The sequence below is a fragment of the Mesocricetus auratus genome, unplaced genomic scaffold, assembly GCF_017639785.1.
Source record: "Mesocricetus auratus isolate SY011 unplaced genomic scaffold, BCM_Maur_2.0 Super-Scaffold_100021, whole genome shotgun sequence".
Taxonomy (NCBI): domain Eukaryota; kingdom Metazoa; phylum Chordata; class Mammalia; order Rodentia; family Cricetidae; genus Mesocricetus; species Mesocricetus auratus.
In genome coordinates, this window is record NW_024429202.1 from 26,362,097 (window position 1) to 26,378,485 (window position 16,389).

The 16,389-nt window shown below is 44.0% G+C and overlaps 2 protein-coding genes across 15 annotated transcripts in view; one reads left to right on the forward strand and one right to left on the reverse strand.

Moving 5' to 3' along the window:
• Nucleotides 1-3,833, reverse strand: part of Bend6 (BEN domain containing 6) — a 53,541-nt gene extending 49,708 nt beyond the window's left edge. For 2 of the 4 annotated variants that reach the window (XM_021230325.2, XM_021230326.2), the window contains exon 1: nucleotides 3,658-3,832. The gene's annotated coding sequence lies outside the window, so the exon portion shown is untranslated. Of the gene's footprint in view, nucleotides 1-3,657 lie in introns of all 4 variants that reach the window. The other 2 variants (XM_005075417.3, XM_040729466.1) reach the window with 2 other exon arrangements.
• Nucleotides 3,834-4,268: 435 nt separating this feature from the next.
• Nucleotides 4,269-16,389, forward strand: part of Dst (dystonin) — a 400,220-nt gene continuing 388,099 nt past the window's right edge. For 8 of the 11 annotated variants that reach the window (XM_040729445.1, XM_040729449.1, XM_040729447.1 and 5 more), the window contains exons 1-2: nucleotides 4,279-4,514; nucleotides 5,077-5,111. In XM_040729445.1, coding sequence (XP_040585379.1) covers nucleotides 4,334-4,514; nucleotides 5,077-5,111 — 216 coding nt within the window. In that variant the 5' untranslated portion in view covers nucleotides 4,279-4,333. Of the gene's footprint in view, nucleotides 4,515-5,076; nucleotides 5,112-16,389 lie in introns of all 11 variants that reach the window. The other 3 variants (XM_040729457.1, XM_040729458.1, XM_040729463.1) reach the window with 2 other exon arrangements.

The window sequence follows — 16,389 nt, forward strand, 5'->3', positions numbered from 1 at the left end:
AATAATATACAAGACATTTCTGCTTTATTAAAGCCACTTACTTTTTGGTATGGTTCACAAAACGTGTGTGCATTTGAAGGGGGACACCCAAGGACAACCTGAGGTGTTGCATCACAATGGCGATTCTTCCTTTTTTTTTTTTTTTTTGAGAAAGTATCGCTTGTTGCATGTAACTCCACATACAAGTTAGATTGTCTGGCTAGAACTTCAGGGACCCACCTCCCCATTGTTGGGATTACAAATATGCAGTCTTGCTTGTTTTGTTTTTTGTTTGTTGACATGAGTCCTCATGCTTGTAAGATAATCACTTTACTGACTGATCAATTTCTTCAGGATCCCTAACCTTACCTGACTCTTAACTTTGAGGTAGAGTTAGTAAGGGGAAAAACTCAGGAAGGACTGATTATTTAGTCGGATTTCCATTGCTGTGACACACTTGAGCAAACTAAAGGAGAAAAGATTTGCCTTGGCTTGTGTTTTCAATCCATCATGGGTGATAAGGTAGAACAGCTCACATTATGGCAGCTGAAAGGCACACACACACACACACACACACACACAGAGAGAGAGAGAGAGAGAGAGAGAGAGAGAGAGAGAGAGAGAGAGAGAGAGAGAGAGAGAGAGAGAATATAAGCATGCCCACAATGTGCTTTTTCTTTATTCCTCTTTAATGCTATCTGTCCTAGCCTGTGGGTCGATGCTGCCCACATGGATTCTCTCTCTGCTCTGCTCATTTAATCCCCTCTGAAATTGTTACCACAAACAAATCTAGGGGTGTGCTTTGTTAATCTCTTAGGCACCTCTCTGTTTGATCAAACTGATAATTTGTTTGTCAATCAAGATTAACCATCATACGCCAGGTGTGATGCTGTACGCCTTTGATGGAAGCATTCGAGAGGCAGAGGTAGGCAGATCCCTGTGGGTTCGAGGCCAGCCTGGTACACAGAGTTAGCTGCAGGTCAGACAGGGCTACACAGAGAGACCCTATCTCTAAAAATAAAAACAAACCAAACAAAAAGAGTAACCACCGCAGCCTGCTAGCTAGTGAAAGCTAATAAAGCTCCCTTCTCACCCATTCACCTGTCTCTTGTCCACCTAGTGTGTACCTTATAGGTGGGAAAGTGTCAAGGTCTCAAGACTCCGGTTTCTATGCAGGAAGTTGTATAGGTTGATTTTGCCTGCTCTAGAGTTAGTGAGATTGTTTTTTAGCTGTAATGGGGGCGGGCACGCTGATTTAGGGAAATAGGGACAAGGTGCTCCATTTGATCTTGAGTCTATGCAATGGTTTTTAATCTGATTTTATCCTAAATAAAGTTAATACTTGACTTTCCTTTTGGAGCCTCATGCTTATTACTAACGCGGTCGAGAATCCAAAGACAAGAAGGGCCGTGCGGTGGGTCACTTCTACACAACACACTGCAAACTATTTTTCTCCTTGCCTCCCTGCCCTCTGGGATTACAGTGGTAATTCTCAGTCATAAAAGCAATAAATTACAACATTTCCATTGTGATTTTTTCATTTCTTGGTATGAGAGATTTGTGTCATGAGCATTCTCTTTCCACCTTTACCTTTAGTCTTAAATTTATGACTTTTATATAACATCAATTATTCTCTTTTAAATGAGAACCCAGCAGGAGGAGAAGGCATAAATACTACTAAATTAATTTTCCCAAAGGACAGACTGGCTAATTTAATATATATTGAACTCCAGGATGTATTGGGTACCATACAAACATACAGGAAAAAAAAACCCAATTATTAACTTGCCACTATTTGGAATGGAAATGATAAATTAGCAACAAATCGGAAATTAATGGACTCATAGACTAAATCCTTTCAAGGACTTGGCTTGTTTATTGTATGTATCCTTAAGAATGCCCAGACAAAGAACAGAAATAAATACATATAAAAAGAAGTACTTATAAATCCTATTGCATGCGAGTGAAGCATGTGCCTGAGAAGGAAGGTAAATGATGCTCTTATGTGTAATTGAAACTGGTAAGTGGCTGCAGCAAGGCTCAGGGCGATGATAATTACACCAAAGTGATAGCCCAGAGAACCATATTCCTATTTGCTTGCTTTTTGTTGTTAAAAATGCAGAATTTGGGGGTAAATTGATTACTTTGCTGTGTTTACAGTCTTAGACACGTTTCCATTCAAAGACATTAATGCCATTTCTGCTCATTTGCAAGCTTTGGCCAGTAAAACATAAAGATGACCTTCCTAAATTGCAGCATTAGTTATTTCTACCCACTGTTCGCAGAAGGTTTCTCCAGTACAGTTTAAAATGACTCTGTCATGCCCCCTGCTCAGCCAGTGTGGTGAATTCTTTCTTTCCTGATGTGCCACACTTTGCAGACCCTCAGGGTTCTTTTCTATAACCCCTGCAGAGTGCATGGGACTACAGTTTCTTACTGCAGTGGGCTGCAGTATCCGGAACCCTTCAGAACATGGTGCAGTGCTTCCAGGCAGGTCTTCTGACCGCCAGGGACCTGAGAAGCCTGTCTGGCATGCCATGCACCCTGCACTCTGACATTCTAAAGCCCACCTTGATACTCAGTGTTTGAAAGCAAGGTCCCTTCCATTCTCAGTCCCAATCAAGTGAGTGAGTTACATATCAATCTGTATTTGTTTTAGGAAACCAGCATGCAAACAAGACCACACACCTCTGCTTTCCATACTTATGAATCTGACATTAGGACTAAGCAACGTCTTTCTGCATTTAAGGCTCACACTTGATAATACATCACCCACCATAACAGCAGCTAATGGCTAAGCAGAACTGCAAATTGGTTTTCTACGGTCTGAAAACAATACAAACATTCCTATCAATTCTTCAATTGACTTTCAGAATTTTACAAATTATTTAGTCTCCAAGCTCTTACTAGAAATGGCACAGATGTGGTAATGTATCATCTGTCATATATCATATAATTGCATGGTTTGGGGGTTTTTATTCCTAGGCGAGTCAATGAGACAAAACAAATCACTCAGCCCCACAGACGAATGAATGCCAGCATGCCTGAGGGGCAGCAGGGCAGACTACTGCACTGGCCCGCCAAGGCCGCAATATGCTGCAGACTGCCGCTGCAGCTTCGGGTTCCTTGCCAGGTGGCGAAGGCCCTCCTCAGAAGGGCACACCGCCGCGCTCATGCCTTGCCTTCTTGGCACTGGACCAGCGACCACTGTGAAGAGTCCAGCAGACAACTCCGATATAGCCTTTGCGGATTATAACGGAATGTAAGGGGGCTGGGAAATGGCAAAGGGGAGAAGGGTGAGTGTGTGCCCAAGTGTGACAGATCACCGTTTGGCTAATAATGCCTAAAATTTTTCTACCGCAGTATTTACAGGCCAATCCATCACCAACTTCCTTCATGGGTTAGATGCTCACATCTAAAAATCACCTCTCCCTACAAAGACGCTAAATGAATCAGGATTTTATGGTCAGCGCCAGATATCAGGTATCAAGAGGACCCAAGAGCTCACGTCTGGGCTGAGAATCAGCACCAAGTTAGGGGGTGGGACAGTGCAAGTCTGCAGACCCCGGCGTGCCTCTCCCGAGCGTTGCTAGACGGGACCTGCTGGGAGATGGCCCTTCCAGGCGCCCGCGCCTCAGTGCGCAAGGACTACCCCCGCCCCCAAACCAAATAGCTCACCCTGCTGCATCCTCCGAACCCCAGCCTCCAGGCGGGAGGGAGCCCGGGTCCCCCCGGCTCCTTGGCGCCCCCTGACGTCGGCCTCCAGCAGTCGGTCCACCGAGGCTGCAGAGGCGAAGCCCGGGGGGTCCCGCGCACCGCCGCCCGGCGCGTGGCCTGGCGGGCCGCGCGCGCGCACCGAGCCGGCCTGCGGGAGGGAGGGCGCGCCGCTCGGTCCCGGCTGCAGCCATGTGCGCGCGGCCGCGCCGCCGCAGCCCGTGACGTCACCCCGCGAGCCCCCCGCCAGCCCGCCGCGCCGCGCCCCGCCCCACGTGCTACGGCTTCGGGATGCCGAGGCCTGAGGCGGCCGTCCGACGATGCTCACAGCCGGCTGCGTCCCGGGCGGGGCTGAGCCCGAGGGCCGCGCACAGGCTGGGGCGCCTGCGGAGGGAGGGGCGCGGCTCCCGCCGGCGCGCCGTGTGCTGAGTCATGGCGAGAACTGCCCGCTGCTCTCCATCAGTCGTTCCGGGGCCGGCGCGGGGTGTGCAGCCATTGGGCCGCGCGCGGGACCGCGAGCGCCGGGCTTGACGCGCTGAGCTGCGCTCGCCCGTGGCCGCCGCGCCCGCCCCGCGCCCCGCGCCCCGCGCGCTCTGCCGCCTCAGCCCCGCGCCGCACGGCCCCCCGCCTCGCCCGCACCATGATCGCCGCGGCTTTCCTCGTTTTGCTGAGACCCTACAGCATCCAATGTGCTCTCTTCCTCTTGTTGCTTCTGCTGGGCACCATCGCCACCATCATTTTCTTCTGCTGCTGGCACCGCAAGCTCCAGAAAGGGAGACATCCGATGAAATCGGTCTTTTCCGGTCGTTCCAGAAGCAGAGGTGAGACACGCCGCCACCGGGCTCTTCTGGGCAGAGGCGAGGTTGAAACCTTCTCTGCTGCCCCTGCCCCCTTCACTGCCCACCCCTCAAGCTACGTGCGTTTATTTGTTTAACGCGCCCTGCCCGCCCTTTTGCCCTCAAGTCCGTCCTCAGATCACCAGGTTTGGATAACCACGGAGATTCGGAGGTCCTGGGAGGAAGGAACAGACTCCGATTCTTAGGGTCAGTTTGCTAAAATTTTGGCCCAGAAGGTAATTGTAGTGGAATCCTGGGCTGAGACATTCTTCTCTTTACATAGCTTTTGTTAGAGCTTAGGGGTTTAAAAAAAAAGTAAGGCATGATATTTTGGGGGCTCCCCTCCCAACTTTGGTGGAACTTCTTGCAGAGAAATCACCTTAGAGGTAAATGGTCCAATACTCCCTCCGCCCCGCCCCAATATGCCCACAGAATTGGAGAGGGACATCTAGAATGTGCTTTCCCCGCATCCAGGTAAGTGATCCGCAACTCTGCAGGCTGATAACAAGGAGTTAATAAAGTCTCATTTTCCCTCTTTTCTCCCCAGATGCTGTTCTGAGATCTCATCACTTTCGCTCTGAGGTAATTTATTTAGTGCACACTCTCAAGGTCAGAAGTAGCTTGCTTTCCAGTACCAGTATTAATCATGTGCATGTTGAGAAGCCAGTAGGACACCGAATGGGAAGCTTGCAGATCCTGAGTCCAAACTGGCACGCTTCGTCTTAAGCAATTCCACAGTCAAGCCCAGGGAGTGTTATAACGTGTGTGTGTGTGTGTGTGTGTGTGTGTGTGTGTGTGTGTGTGTGTGTGTGTGGAGTTCTGTGTGGAGTTTGGGTTACAAGAGGTGGGAGGGGCATCCCCTGACAGTGCAGCAGGCCTTAGAGAACTTAGCCTGGGAATGGCTATCAGTTTAGCTTACAGTCTGTGCCTGTGGTGGAGGCACTTCCTGGGTGCGCACAGAGGTCGGTAGTTGCGCACTTGGACAAACCGCAGAGCAGTTCAAGCCAATATGCATTCCAGCTGGGACTTCAGGTGACATTCCTAGTGTCTTAGAAAGCTGTCGGTGACAGTGTTTTTGGACACGATAGTAGTGTTGATGAAGATACACCAGAGAGTTTGTATTGATGTTTGTGCTAGACTCTGGAGTAGGTGACTGGACACGCCAGCATGTGAGACTATAGTAGGACCAGCTGCAATTAGAACAAGACACAAGCTTTGCCTAGTCCATCGCGCTGCTGTAGTTTCCAGATGCTCACTTATAGTAAAATAGTGTTCTCTGGTTGGGGGAGAGCTGCACACACCCAGGCTGCTTTGTGACACAGCTTAACAAAGTATTGTGTGTATCCCCTCTCCTAGAAGCTCCTTATTTACCTGGAGTTACTTCACATCTCGTTTTCCTTGTTAATTGGAGGTGTCACTGCATCCTGGATGCTTTGCCGGATTGTGATTATTTAAGCTTAACTGCATTATCATAACGTTGTTATGTTGCATACGGAGTGATTCTACTGCATGTGCCCTGGAGGTGAGAACTCTGTGCTACTTAAGATTTGTGAGACAATAACTTGTCAGTAGTCAGCAGGCCTGTAGCTTTGTACTAACTAGCTGTGTGTGTGTGTGTGTGTGTGTGTGTGTGTGTATGTGTGTGTGTGTGTGTGTGTGGAGGGGGAACTGGAAAACTGTTTTGCCATCTGTAAAACAGGGCCAGCAGTACCCTGCAGCGATGTATGTAGAAAATTATTTTTTAAATTATGTAAAAAAATAATTCATTCATAGGAGATATTTATTTCTGGGTAGCCATCATACATTTTGTAAAATTGAACTGAAAAATGTCAGGTGTGGTGGCACACACCTTTAATCCCAACACTCAAGAGTCAGAGGCAGGGGATCTCTATGAGTTTTGTGGTCAGCCTGGTCTACATAATAAGGGATAGCCAGAGCTACATTGCTACATTGTGAGACCCTGTTATTTTACTTTATTTTTTTAAAAAGGAAGAAAAGTAGAGAAAGAAAAAGAAAAATATGTAAAAAAATCAAGATATGTCTGTAATGAAGTCTTTAGACAATTAGGTCAGGTTTATGGACTAAAGCATGAACTGGGTCTGTTGGGAAACAGTCTTTGAATAGCAGATTAATTAAGTGGAATAATTCATTTAGATTCTACAAACAGTAAATAGTGGACAGGGTGCAGACGTTAAGATGCAGGGGACTGACCTGAAAAAGAGCCACCAGATCTGTGTACACGGATGCCAGCAGAGTCACACTGCTGTGAGCCAGCCTCGGGCCTTTCAGCTTCAAGCACCCTGGGAACACGTGGGATATGGCTATGCCTTTGTTTGTGTTTTGTTTTTTAGCTACAATTTTGTCTTGAGCTTGTGTTGGTTAAGAAGCCTGGCAGCATCTGTTCAATGCTTTGTCTTGTTCTGTAAGGTTGCTCGTATCATTTGAAATCTTGGCGTGTACTTGTTGCTTGCTTTGTGTGTTCCTGGGGGCAGAACTTACTTAGGCCTCTGGTGATCCCACTGCCTGGCTCCGTGCCTCATTCAGAATCGGTTCTTATATTTTTGGTTGTGAGCTTAGCCTTTAATGGCTGAGCCATCCCTCCAGCCCCAGAATGTGTTCTTAATAAGTATTTATTGGCTGAATGGGAACAGTCTCTTGGTAGGCAAATAGAACTCAGAGTTGGCCAGAAGAGAAAAAGGCATTATTGGAACATGGCTTAGAATTTAGCAGTGCTTATTTACCTTTCCCAGGCTTCTCAATCAGAGTTTTATTTATTTATTTATTTTAAAATAGGGTCTCAGCGTGCAGCTCTGGTTGTCCTGTAACTCACTATGTAGATCAGGCTGACCTTGAACTCAGAGAGAAAGCTTAAAAAAATGGTGTTTGTAGTGAAATTTAAGATACTCATTGTAAAGATTCTGCTAGAATTTCTTTTTCCCCCATAAAATAAACTGTAATATCAGCTTAATTTGTTGGTGGGTTATGCATGGTAGAATAAGCAGGGAATGTTATTTTATATGTGGAAATTCATAGACTGTGTTGCACAAGAATGTCAGATTTCATCACTGTTTTATATTTACCACAAACAGAACATTTCCCCTTAAGCAAAACACAGGATATGTTTTCTTCTCCTTAGAACATTATCTCTGCCAAGACTTTTCTCCTTAAGGAAGACCTCCACGTTTACTTAGGTTGAAGCATATTTAATAAGTTAGAGTGGACACAATAAATAGCTATTCCTGGTGTTTCTTTTTTTTTTTTAGCAGCTGCTGCAAAATGTTATCATCACAGCCAGTGCTTTGATTTTCTGGCAAGTCCTAATCACACTGGGCTAAGTTTCTAGAGCTTGCTGTTCCTCATGCCAATCTTAGTAAGTGGATAATTCACTTTCAGCATTTCTGTCTTGGTCAAAAGAAACACGATGCAGGATCTGCTGAATCACTTTGGAACCTGAACAAGCTGTGATAGAATACTGGGATTGATCAAGTTTGGAAAACATTTTGCTGTTTCATGCCTCCAGGAAAGAGTCAGAGTGGACGGGGAATTTCGAGGTGTTCTGTCTTAGGTGTTTAGAACAATACTGCCTAAGGAAAAGAACATGGCATTGAGGCCCCGCCAAAGAGATGAAGTTAGCTCGCAAATGGCATGTTTCTTCAAGCTCTTTGTGAGGAGCTAGAATGTTCATAAGTCGCTTTAGGTCTGTAGTCACTACCAATGCTTTCTTTTCAGATACTTGCAAAGTTATGAGCTTTTTAACGAGCCTTCAAGTTTTAATAGCAGCATATGAGAAAGTGAAATTAACCCCTCTAGCAAAGTGTGTACAATTTTGCCTGACCTTAGAGACTGTATAGATGGAAAGGTTCAGCTAGGTAGAAATAATATGTATTGTTTGCTTATTTAAAAACTTGCACTGTGTGTGTGTGTGTGTGTGTTCATTGTAAACTGTTAATGAAATGATTTCCCATAGAAGTAGGACAGTCTAGAAACCATGTGTTCCTTCTGGTTCCTAGCCGTATGGTATCTCCAAAGTGCACTTTCCTGAAGACCTCCAGTGTTTTGTGCTGTGACTGTGAACAGTGGTAAATGTCACTCTAGGTTCCTGTGGTGAAAGTCAGGCAGTGACTGTCCTGTTTTGGAGGAAGTTTCTGGGAGTGATATGGGTAGTCGTGGCACTGTCCTATCGCAAAGGAGAATCTTGGTGTACTGTCCTTCAGAGTGAAGACAATGATAATGCCTTCTAGAGTCCCAGAGTGAATGGTGGTAAATGATCCCTATTCATAGCTCTGGGGAATAAGGGATGCCTTGTTTGTTAAGGACGGAAAGTGTCCTTTCTCTCCATCAGGATCTGAGTAAATGTCTTTTCTTCCTGCTTCAGGCAAAGAGAGCCGAGAGTTAACTCAAATTAAGCAGTTCCTGAAGAGTCACACAGTAAGAGACTGGGTGGTAAGACAAGAACCACAACTACACTTTGTCTCCATTTGGTGCTGACCTGCATCACTCATAACCCATGCAGAAATGTGCCCAAACTTCTTAATGAAAGAGAAAAATTAAGTTGAGTGTCTTTAGTGAATACTTTCTACAAAACTGGACGGACAAATTTGTTTGCTCCCCTCATCTATGTTTATCCAAGGTTTTCTGGATGTACTACTCATGTACTACATTTGTACATGCTACTCAGAGTCTCTGGCCTCATTAGATGCCCAAGTGTCCCTGTTCCAAACTCTGGAGGATGATCAGCAAAATGATCATATTACGTAGTTTCTCATTAAACTTTCATTTTTCACTAGGAATTACCCAATTTAAATATACATGTATAAAGAGCACATAGTACATATATATGTAAATATGTATAACTTTTATGTTTTATGGTGCAGTTTAAAAACAAGTTTATATTTTTAAAAACTGTGATAAAAGAATGAAGGGATTATTTTCTGAGTTGGGGAAAATATTGCTTTATTATTGAACCATTCTTTATAAATAAATTGCTGTAAATAAATTTTTGTCTAGTGCCATTTTAGGTCTAGACTATTTATACTAATTAAATCAGTCATGATTAGTAACTGTATACATGATACAGTGTTCATTTAGTGTGACCCAGTTACTTTCAAAGTAAACACATTAATCTTTTGTTTATGAAGCACTGTGTTAGACACCAGGGCTGATGAAGATGCTGTGGCATAGCCTTGCCCATAGTATTCCAAGTCCCCTCAGCATCCTTGCTGAAATCTAATAGCTACTGGCTCTTCTGTTACAGTAATTGAACTGCTGTGCTGTTCCCAACTATGAGTCACCAATGCAGTGAGAGCATCAAGAGACTGTGGCATGCAAATGTGCAGCCAATGCATATGTAGAAATAGCAGATTAGTCCTGTCCAGGGAGCTTATCTTACCATTTCAGCCCACCAATTTATGCAACTCTGACCATATAACAAAACAACTGCTGAGTACAAAATGGAAATCCCCTCCCCAGTATTAAAATAAGTCAACGCCCAATTTTTCATGCATCTAAGCAAAAGCATATTCAGAGTTGGAATATTTGTCCAACCTTTACACTGAAGAATGAGCCCGCCGTTCAGACTGTAGAACAGAACCATCATCTGACAGCAAGTGCTGGGGTATTGAAAGGGCTGTGTGTACGGAGGTTCACAACACTGTATAGAACTCAGCAAGCTTTTCCACTGCCACACCGAGCCACCTCTCTCAAGGCTCAGTCTCTTAGCGTCTCACGGGCTGCAGAGTTCTGTTGCAGGCAATGTTTCTACAGTGCGCAGGGCATCGCACTGCCGAGGCATGTGAAATAGGGCTTCTGCCTTCTGGATTGGGCCAGGTGAGAGGGGAAAGAAGCACAACAAGCGATGTGCAGAAAATTACTGGAATAGTTGTGTTGAAATGGCAGATGGCGGAGTGACTGGAGGTGTCCTCTGAGGGGTGGTGTTCATGCTGAAGTGCAATGGTGAGATACTAGCTAGTGGACAGCAGGAGTAAGAGCAGGCACTTCCCGTCACTCCTCGGTGTCTGACTAGAGTAAGGGCTCTTGTGATGTTAAAGGACTAAGGAGCTGGGAATATAGGCGAGTGAGTGCCAACTGCAATGACAATGAGTTTGCATACTACTTTACAGCTTTGATAAGACTCTTTGATGGGAACACGTAGGAGGGTGCCTGTCATGAGCCTCTAAGAGAAGCAAAACAACAACAACAACAACAAAATCACTTTTTAATTTTTTTTAAGCAACTATAACAGAGTAGTCAGATTACTCCTTCCTCACCTCCAGGGAGAACAACAAACCATGGCCTATGCTTGTGAGCACTTGAACAAGTATGGATTTGGCCTTTCTGCTTACTAGGAGGCTGAGATTGGAAAGGTGTCATGCTTTGTGGTCAGGTATCATGCGTGGATTATGTCTTAACTGCAGATACAATCTGTCTAAGGTGTGTGTGTATGTGCGTTTGCGTGTGCATGTGTGTGCGCGTGCGCGTGTGTGTGTGTGTGTGTGTGAGAGAGAGAGAGAGAGAGAGAGAGAGAGAAAGAGAGAGAGAGAGAGAGAGTGAGATGGTAGTGGTGCTGGAATTTGAACCTACAACCTCATACATGCTAGGCACTTGCTTCACCACTGAGTTGTATTCCTCATGGGTTTGGTGTGTCATTACAAATTCTAATGCAGAAGGTATAAAATGCTGGTATTTATCACGTGCAAGAACATTTTTATTTTTATGTCTAGTTAACGGTATCCTTGGTTCTAATATGCCCCTCTTCTACTGCCCTTTCCTGTGCCCAGTTTCTGTTTGCTTGTTTAAGTACCTGAAATTTACATAACATCTTTCCAATTTCTTCCTCAAAAGTTCCTCTCAAAGTCTTTGTGTTAGTCAGGGTTCTCTAGAGTCACAGAACTTATAGAATGAATCTCTCTCTAAATTAGGTATATAGAATTTATTGGAATTACTTAGAGGCTGTAGTCCAGCTAATCCAACAATGGTTAGCTGTGGATGGAAAGTTCAAGAATCCAATAGTTGCTCAGTCCCACAAGGCTGAATATCTCAGCTGGTCTTCTGTATATGCTGGAGTTCTGAAGAAGTAGGCTCCAATGCCAGTGAAGGAATGGATGAGCTAGCAAGGTGCCGGCAAGCGGGAAAAGAGCAAAAGGTTCCTTGTTTCATGTCCTTATATAGGATTCCAGCAGAAGGTCTAGCCCAGATGAAGTCTTCCTGACTTCAAATCTGGATTTAAGGCCTGTGTCTTTCTACTTCAAAGGTCCGGACTAGAAGTTGATTCATCCACTTCAAACCAAGCATAAAATCTCACAGGTGTGCCCTCTATTTCTGGAATAGTCATCACTGTCTTCATCAGCTACACTACAGACGAGGAGATACTATCTAGAGTATATAAAGAACTGCAAAAATTAAATATTCCCCAAGCCCCAATTGCTACCCAATAAATGTGCTAGTGATCTCGACAGTTTGTAAAAGAAGAAATACAAATAGCCAATGATATGTTTAAAAGTATTCAACATCTCTAGCCATCATATAAACTAAAACCACATTGAAATTGCATCCTGTCTCAGTTAGAATGCCCACCATCAAGAAAACCAAATGATAACACATGTTGGTAAGGGTGTGAGGAAAGAGGAATCTTTATCCACTGTTGTTGAGAATGTAAATGCATGCACTAGAGAAATAAGTGTGGAGGCCTCTCGAAATCTAAAAATAGAGCAGCCATATGACACAGCTACACCATTCTTGAGCAAATGCCCAACTGAACTCCACATCTCACCCCAGAGATATCACACACCTATGTTCATTGCTGTTCTTTTCACTAGAGGAAATGTCTTAACCACTGTTCTATTGCTGTGAGGGGACACCACCACCAAAGCAGTTCCCTGGGGACTTACTTATAATTTCAGAGGGTTAGTCCATGATCATCTTGGAGGGGAGCATGGCAGCAGGCTGGCATGGTGCTGGAGCAGGAGCTGAGAGCTCACACCGGAGCCACAAGCAGGAGGCAGAAAAAGTGCACTGGGATTAGCATGAGTCTTTGGAAGCCTCAAAGCCCACCCCAGTGATGCACCGCCTCCAACAAGGCCACACCTCCTAGTCCTTCCTAAAAGGTCCGCACTTGGGGACCAAGCATGCAAATACATGAGTCTATGGGGTATTCTCACTCAAGCCACCCTGGCCCTTTGTTTATTACATCCTATTTCTCACTTCTCATTTAGTCTCACTCCTCAGTATAGTCTGATTTCTGCGGTTATTCCTTAAAATCACACACATTTAGTTCACCAAGGACCGCTAAATCACTAAATCAGAAGTTTCAGTTTGGGGTTTAATTGGTGGATCTAGTAGTATTTAACACTGTTGGCCACTCATTCCTTCTTACAGCTTCTCCCCTTGTTTTTGGACAACACCTTTAACAATTCCACCCCCCACCCCATCTTTTCTCACCTTGGTTCCCACTGATTCTCTTCCTACTTGCTTTTTTTTAAAACTGATTTGTTGAGACCGAATTTACAGACTGTATAGTTCATTTGTTTAAAGTGTGATGAGTTCACAATTAAACTTTCAGTGTTCATCACTCGAAAGGGAAACCCATGCCTGTTGGCAGTTAACTTCCTTTAGCCATCTCTTTGTTTCCTTTCCTTTCAACCTTAGGAAGCCATTAATCTACTTTCCATCTTAAATTTTTCTGGGCCGTATTTATTTTCTCCCTTTATTTTTTTGTGTGACTTTATCTTCATGTGATGGCCACTTGGATATAGGTATCTCATCTGTCTCATTTCCGGCCTCCAGATCCTGAGTCAGCCCTTGTGTGTTTTCATGTGAATGTCCCAGATGTTGTTGAAACTAAGTATGTGTGAAATTGACTATCTTGTTCATCATTGTATCTACACTTATTTCATTTGGGAGACTCACAGCACTCCCAATCCACTGTTGCTCCTAATTGCTCCCTCTTCCACTCTATCCTGTCTTACAACTCTAGACTGTGCCTTTCTTACTCTCAACATTGCTGATCCCTTGGCTTGAGCCCTGTGGTAAGCCTCTGGCAAAGTCTTTGCACCCCTTCTATAATCTGTTTATACTAATTTAATAAGGCTCATTCTAAAAAAGACAATTCTTAAAACTCTTATCAATCTTGAAGACAAGTATAGTCAATAATAAAAATCCCACACAAAATGAAGTATTAATAAACATGTCAATATTCTTAGTACGAAGGTTAGAGTTGGCGTTAGGGTACTTCAGTTCTACTTTGTATTTGCTGGTTCTTTGGGACAAACTTGCTTTCCCTCAGAATTGCACTATAGTAACAGAGTTCCAGATGTGGAAGAAAGGAAGGAAGGAAGGAGGAAAGGAACAGGGCCAGCCAACAGTATAACCTGGAAATAGGCATTTGCTTGACCCTCTTCAGTTAGCTTGCTATTGCTTTTCACTGGCCAGTCTCACAAGGCTACCTCTCTCTGCAAAAGATGCTTGGGTGTGAAATTTGATTCTTTTGTAGTCTCTGTAGCTGAGACAAGCAAGGGTTGGATGAACCCTACCTAAAACCGTTTTCTTCAAGGTCTGGTCTTCCAATCTACACCTCTGCCATGATCTCTAATATTATACTTACTGTTGGTGTTACCTCCAGCTGAAAAAAAACCTTTCCAGTTCCTTTATTCTATGTATCCTCCTGAAATAAAATCATTCAACCAACAAAGACTGATTACTCTTCAAGCCCAGTTCATAACTCCTTAAAACCCAGGTCATCTCCCTCAGAATAACTGGTGAACTTTTGCAGGAGCTTTCCCTTGTCTCTCCTAACAGTACTCTGAGGGTCTTGAAGTCTAAATCACACTTCATAGCTCTGTGTTCAGGTGTGGTGACGTTCACTAAATGTTAGTGAATGACAGTTTGAGTTTTTCTGTAAGTCATTTAAATTCTTGGTTCTCACAGATGTAGTAATTTTCCAAATATTCTATATCTATCTTTTTCTTAAAGGATAAGAGACAAGTGTTTGTCCTTTGAGAAAAATTTAGATGGTGGTGGGGGTGGGAAAAATAGACATACAATTGGGCCTTAGTTAACATTTGTTTAATTCAAGGGTATACAGTTTCAGGTACTTTTAAAAGTTGAAAATATCCCCTAGCATTCTCCACATCACAGGTATTTTTAGTATAGAATATTTATCTAGCTTCAAGACCATTCAAAATTATAGCTGAATGTGGTCCCTGACATTTTTAATAAAATGTATTCTTTGACAACTTCATACATACTGTGGTGGTTTTAATGAGAATGGCTTGTGTCGTATTCAGATGCTCTTATGTTTGAACACTTGGTCCCCTGGTGGTGGGACTCTTTGGGAAGGATTAGGAGGCGTGCCCTTGTTGGAGAAGGTGTGTCACTGGGAATGGGCATTGAGGTTACAAAAGAATCATGCCATTCCCAGTGTACTCTTTCTGCATCTTACTTGTGGGTTAGGATGTGAGCACACAGTTCTTTCCATGACTATGCCTTTGCTCCAGCATCCTGAACTGTAAGATACAAGCCCAAATTAAACACTTTCTTTTATAAGTTGCCTTCGACTTGGTGTGGTGTTTTATCACAATAGAAAAGTAACTAAAGCCAGCCAATGGTGGTGCACGCCTTTAATCCCAGCAGCACTCAGGAGGCAGAGTCAGGAGGATCTCTGAGTTCAAGGCCAGCCTGGTCTACATAGTGAGCACCAGGACAGCCAGGGCTATAAGAGAAACCCTGTGTCAAAAAACAAAACAAAACAAAACAAAAAAAATGAAAGAAAAGAAAGAGATAAAGGAAATAAAAGTGATTTAGAGGAACTTGGCACCAGGGAGTGTCTACTGCCATGACAAGCCTGGCCAGGTCCATCTTCTGCAGGTATTTGTAGTTAATTGCACCTGATAGGAATTCACAAGTGCAAGGGCAATGTCATAGTCAGAAGACAGCAGTTCATAGCACTTCCAATCCCCCAGTGTTGTGGAATATTAGCTGAAGATGAGTTACATTTACTTGTGCTGTGGAATATTTGTTTAATTATGCAAAGATATGGTGCATTCTTTTATGTTGCATTTGTTTAACTGAGAAGCTGTGTTACTTTGCCTGTCTAAAACACCCGATTTGTCTATTAAAGAGCTGAATGGCCAATAGCTAGGCAGGAGAGAGAATAAATAGGAGGAGAAATCTGGGAAGAGGAATCAAGGAGCGAGAAAAAGGAGAGGAAGACACTAGGGGCCCGGCTACCCAGCAGAACAGCCAGTCATGGAGTAAGAAGTAAAGAAAGGTATATAAAAAGGTAAAAGCCCAGAGGCAAAAGATAGATGGGATAAGTTAAGAAAAGCTGACTAGCAATAAGTCAAGCTAAGGCCAGGTATTCATAAGAAACAATAAGACTCCATGTGATTTATTTGGGAACTGGGTGGCGGGTCCCCAAAGAGCCAAAGATTAAAAAACAAGCAACAACACTCCAGTCCTCACTGTCTTCCTTCCCTTCTTTCTACATGTTCTTTGAACCTTAAAGGTGGGGGCTGGGAACTGAGCACTCAGTAGTCACCGATTCTCAACACTTGGACCCATTACAAGTGTTTTCATTAACCCCTACACACTGCAGAGTGAAGCTCCTCTGACTACTGTGTATGGGTATAAACAAATGTTTAAAAGCCAGGCTGACAACATGCGCATCTGGTTAAACTGCAGTTCATCCCTAGGGCCTATGGTCTGTCTAGACATGGCCCTTTGGCGAGTTAGGTAGTACCAGACATGAATTCCCTCTTTTGGAGTAAGCCTCTAATTCAGTCAGAAGATGGTTGGTTTTCTCCATAATAGTCGTTCCATTATTATAGCACTGGGAACATCTTATCTGATACATTAGTATTGTATT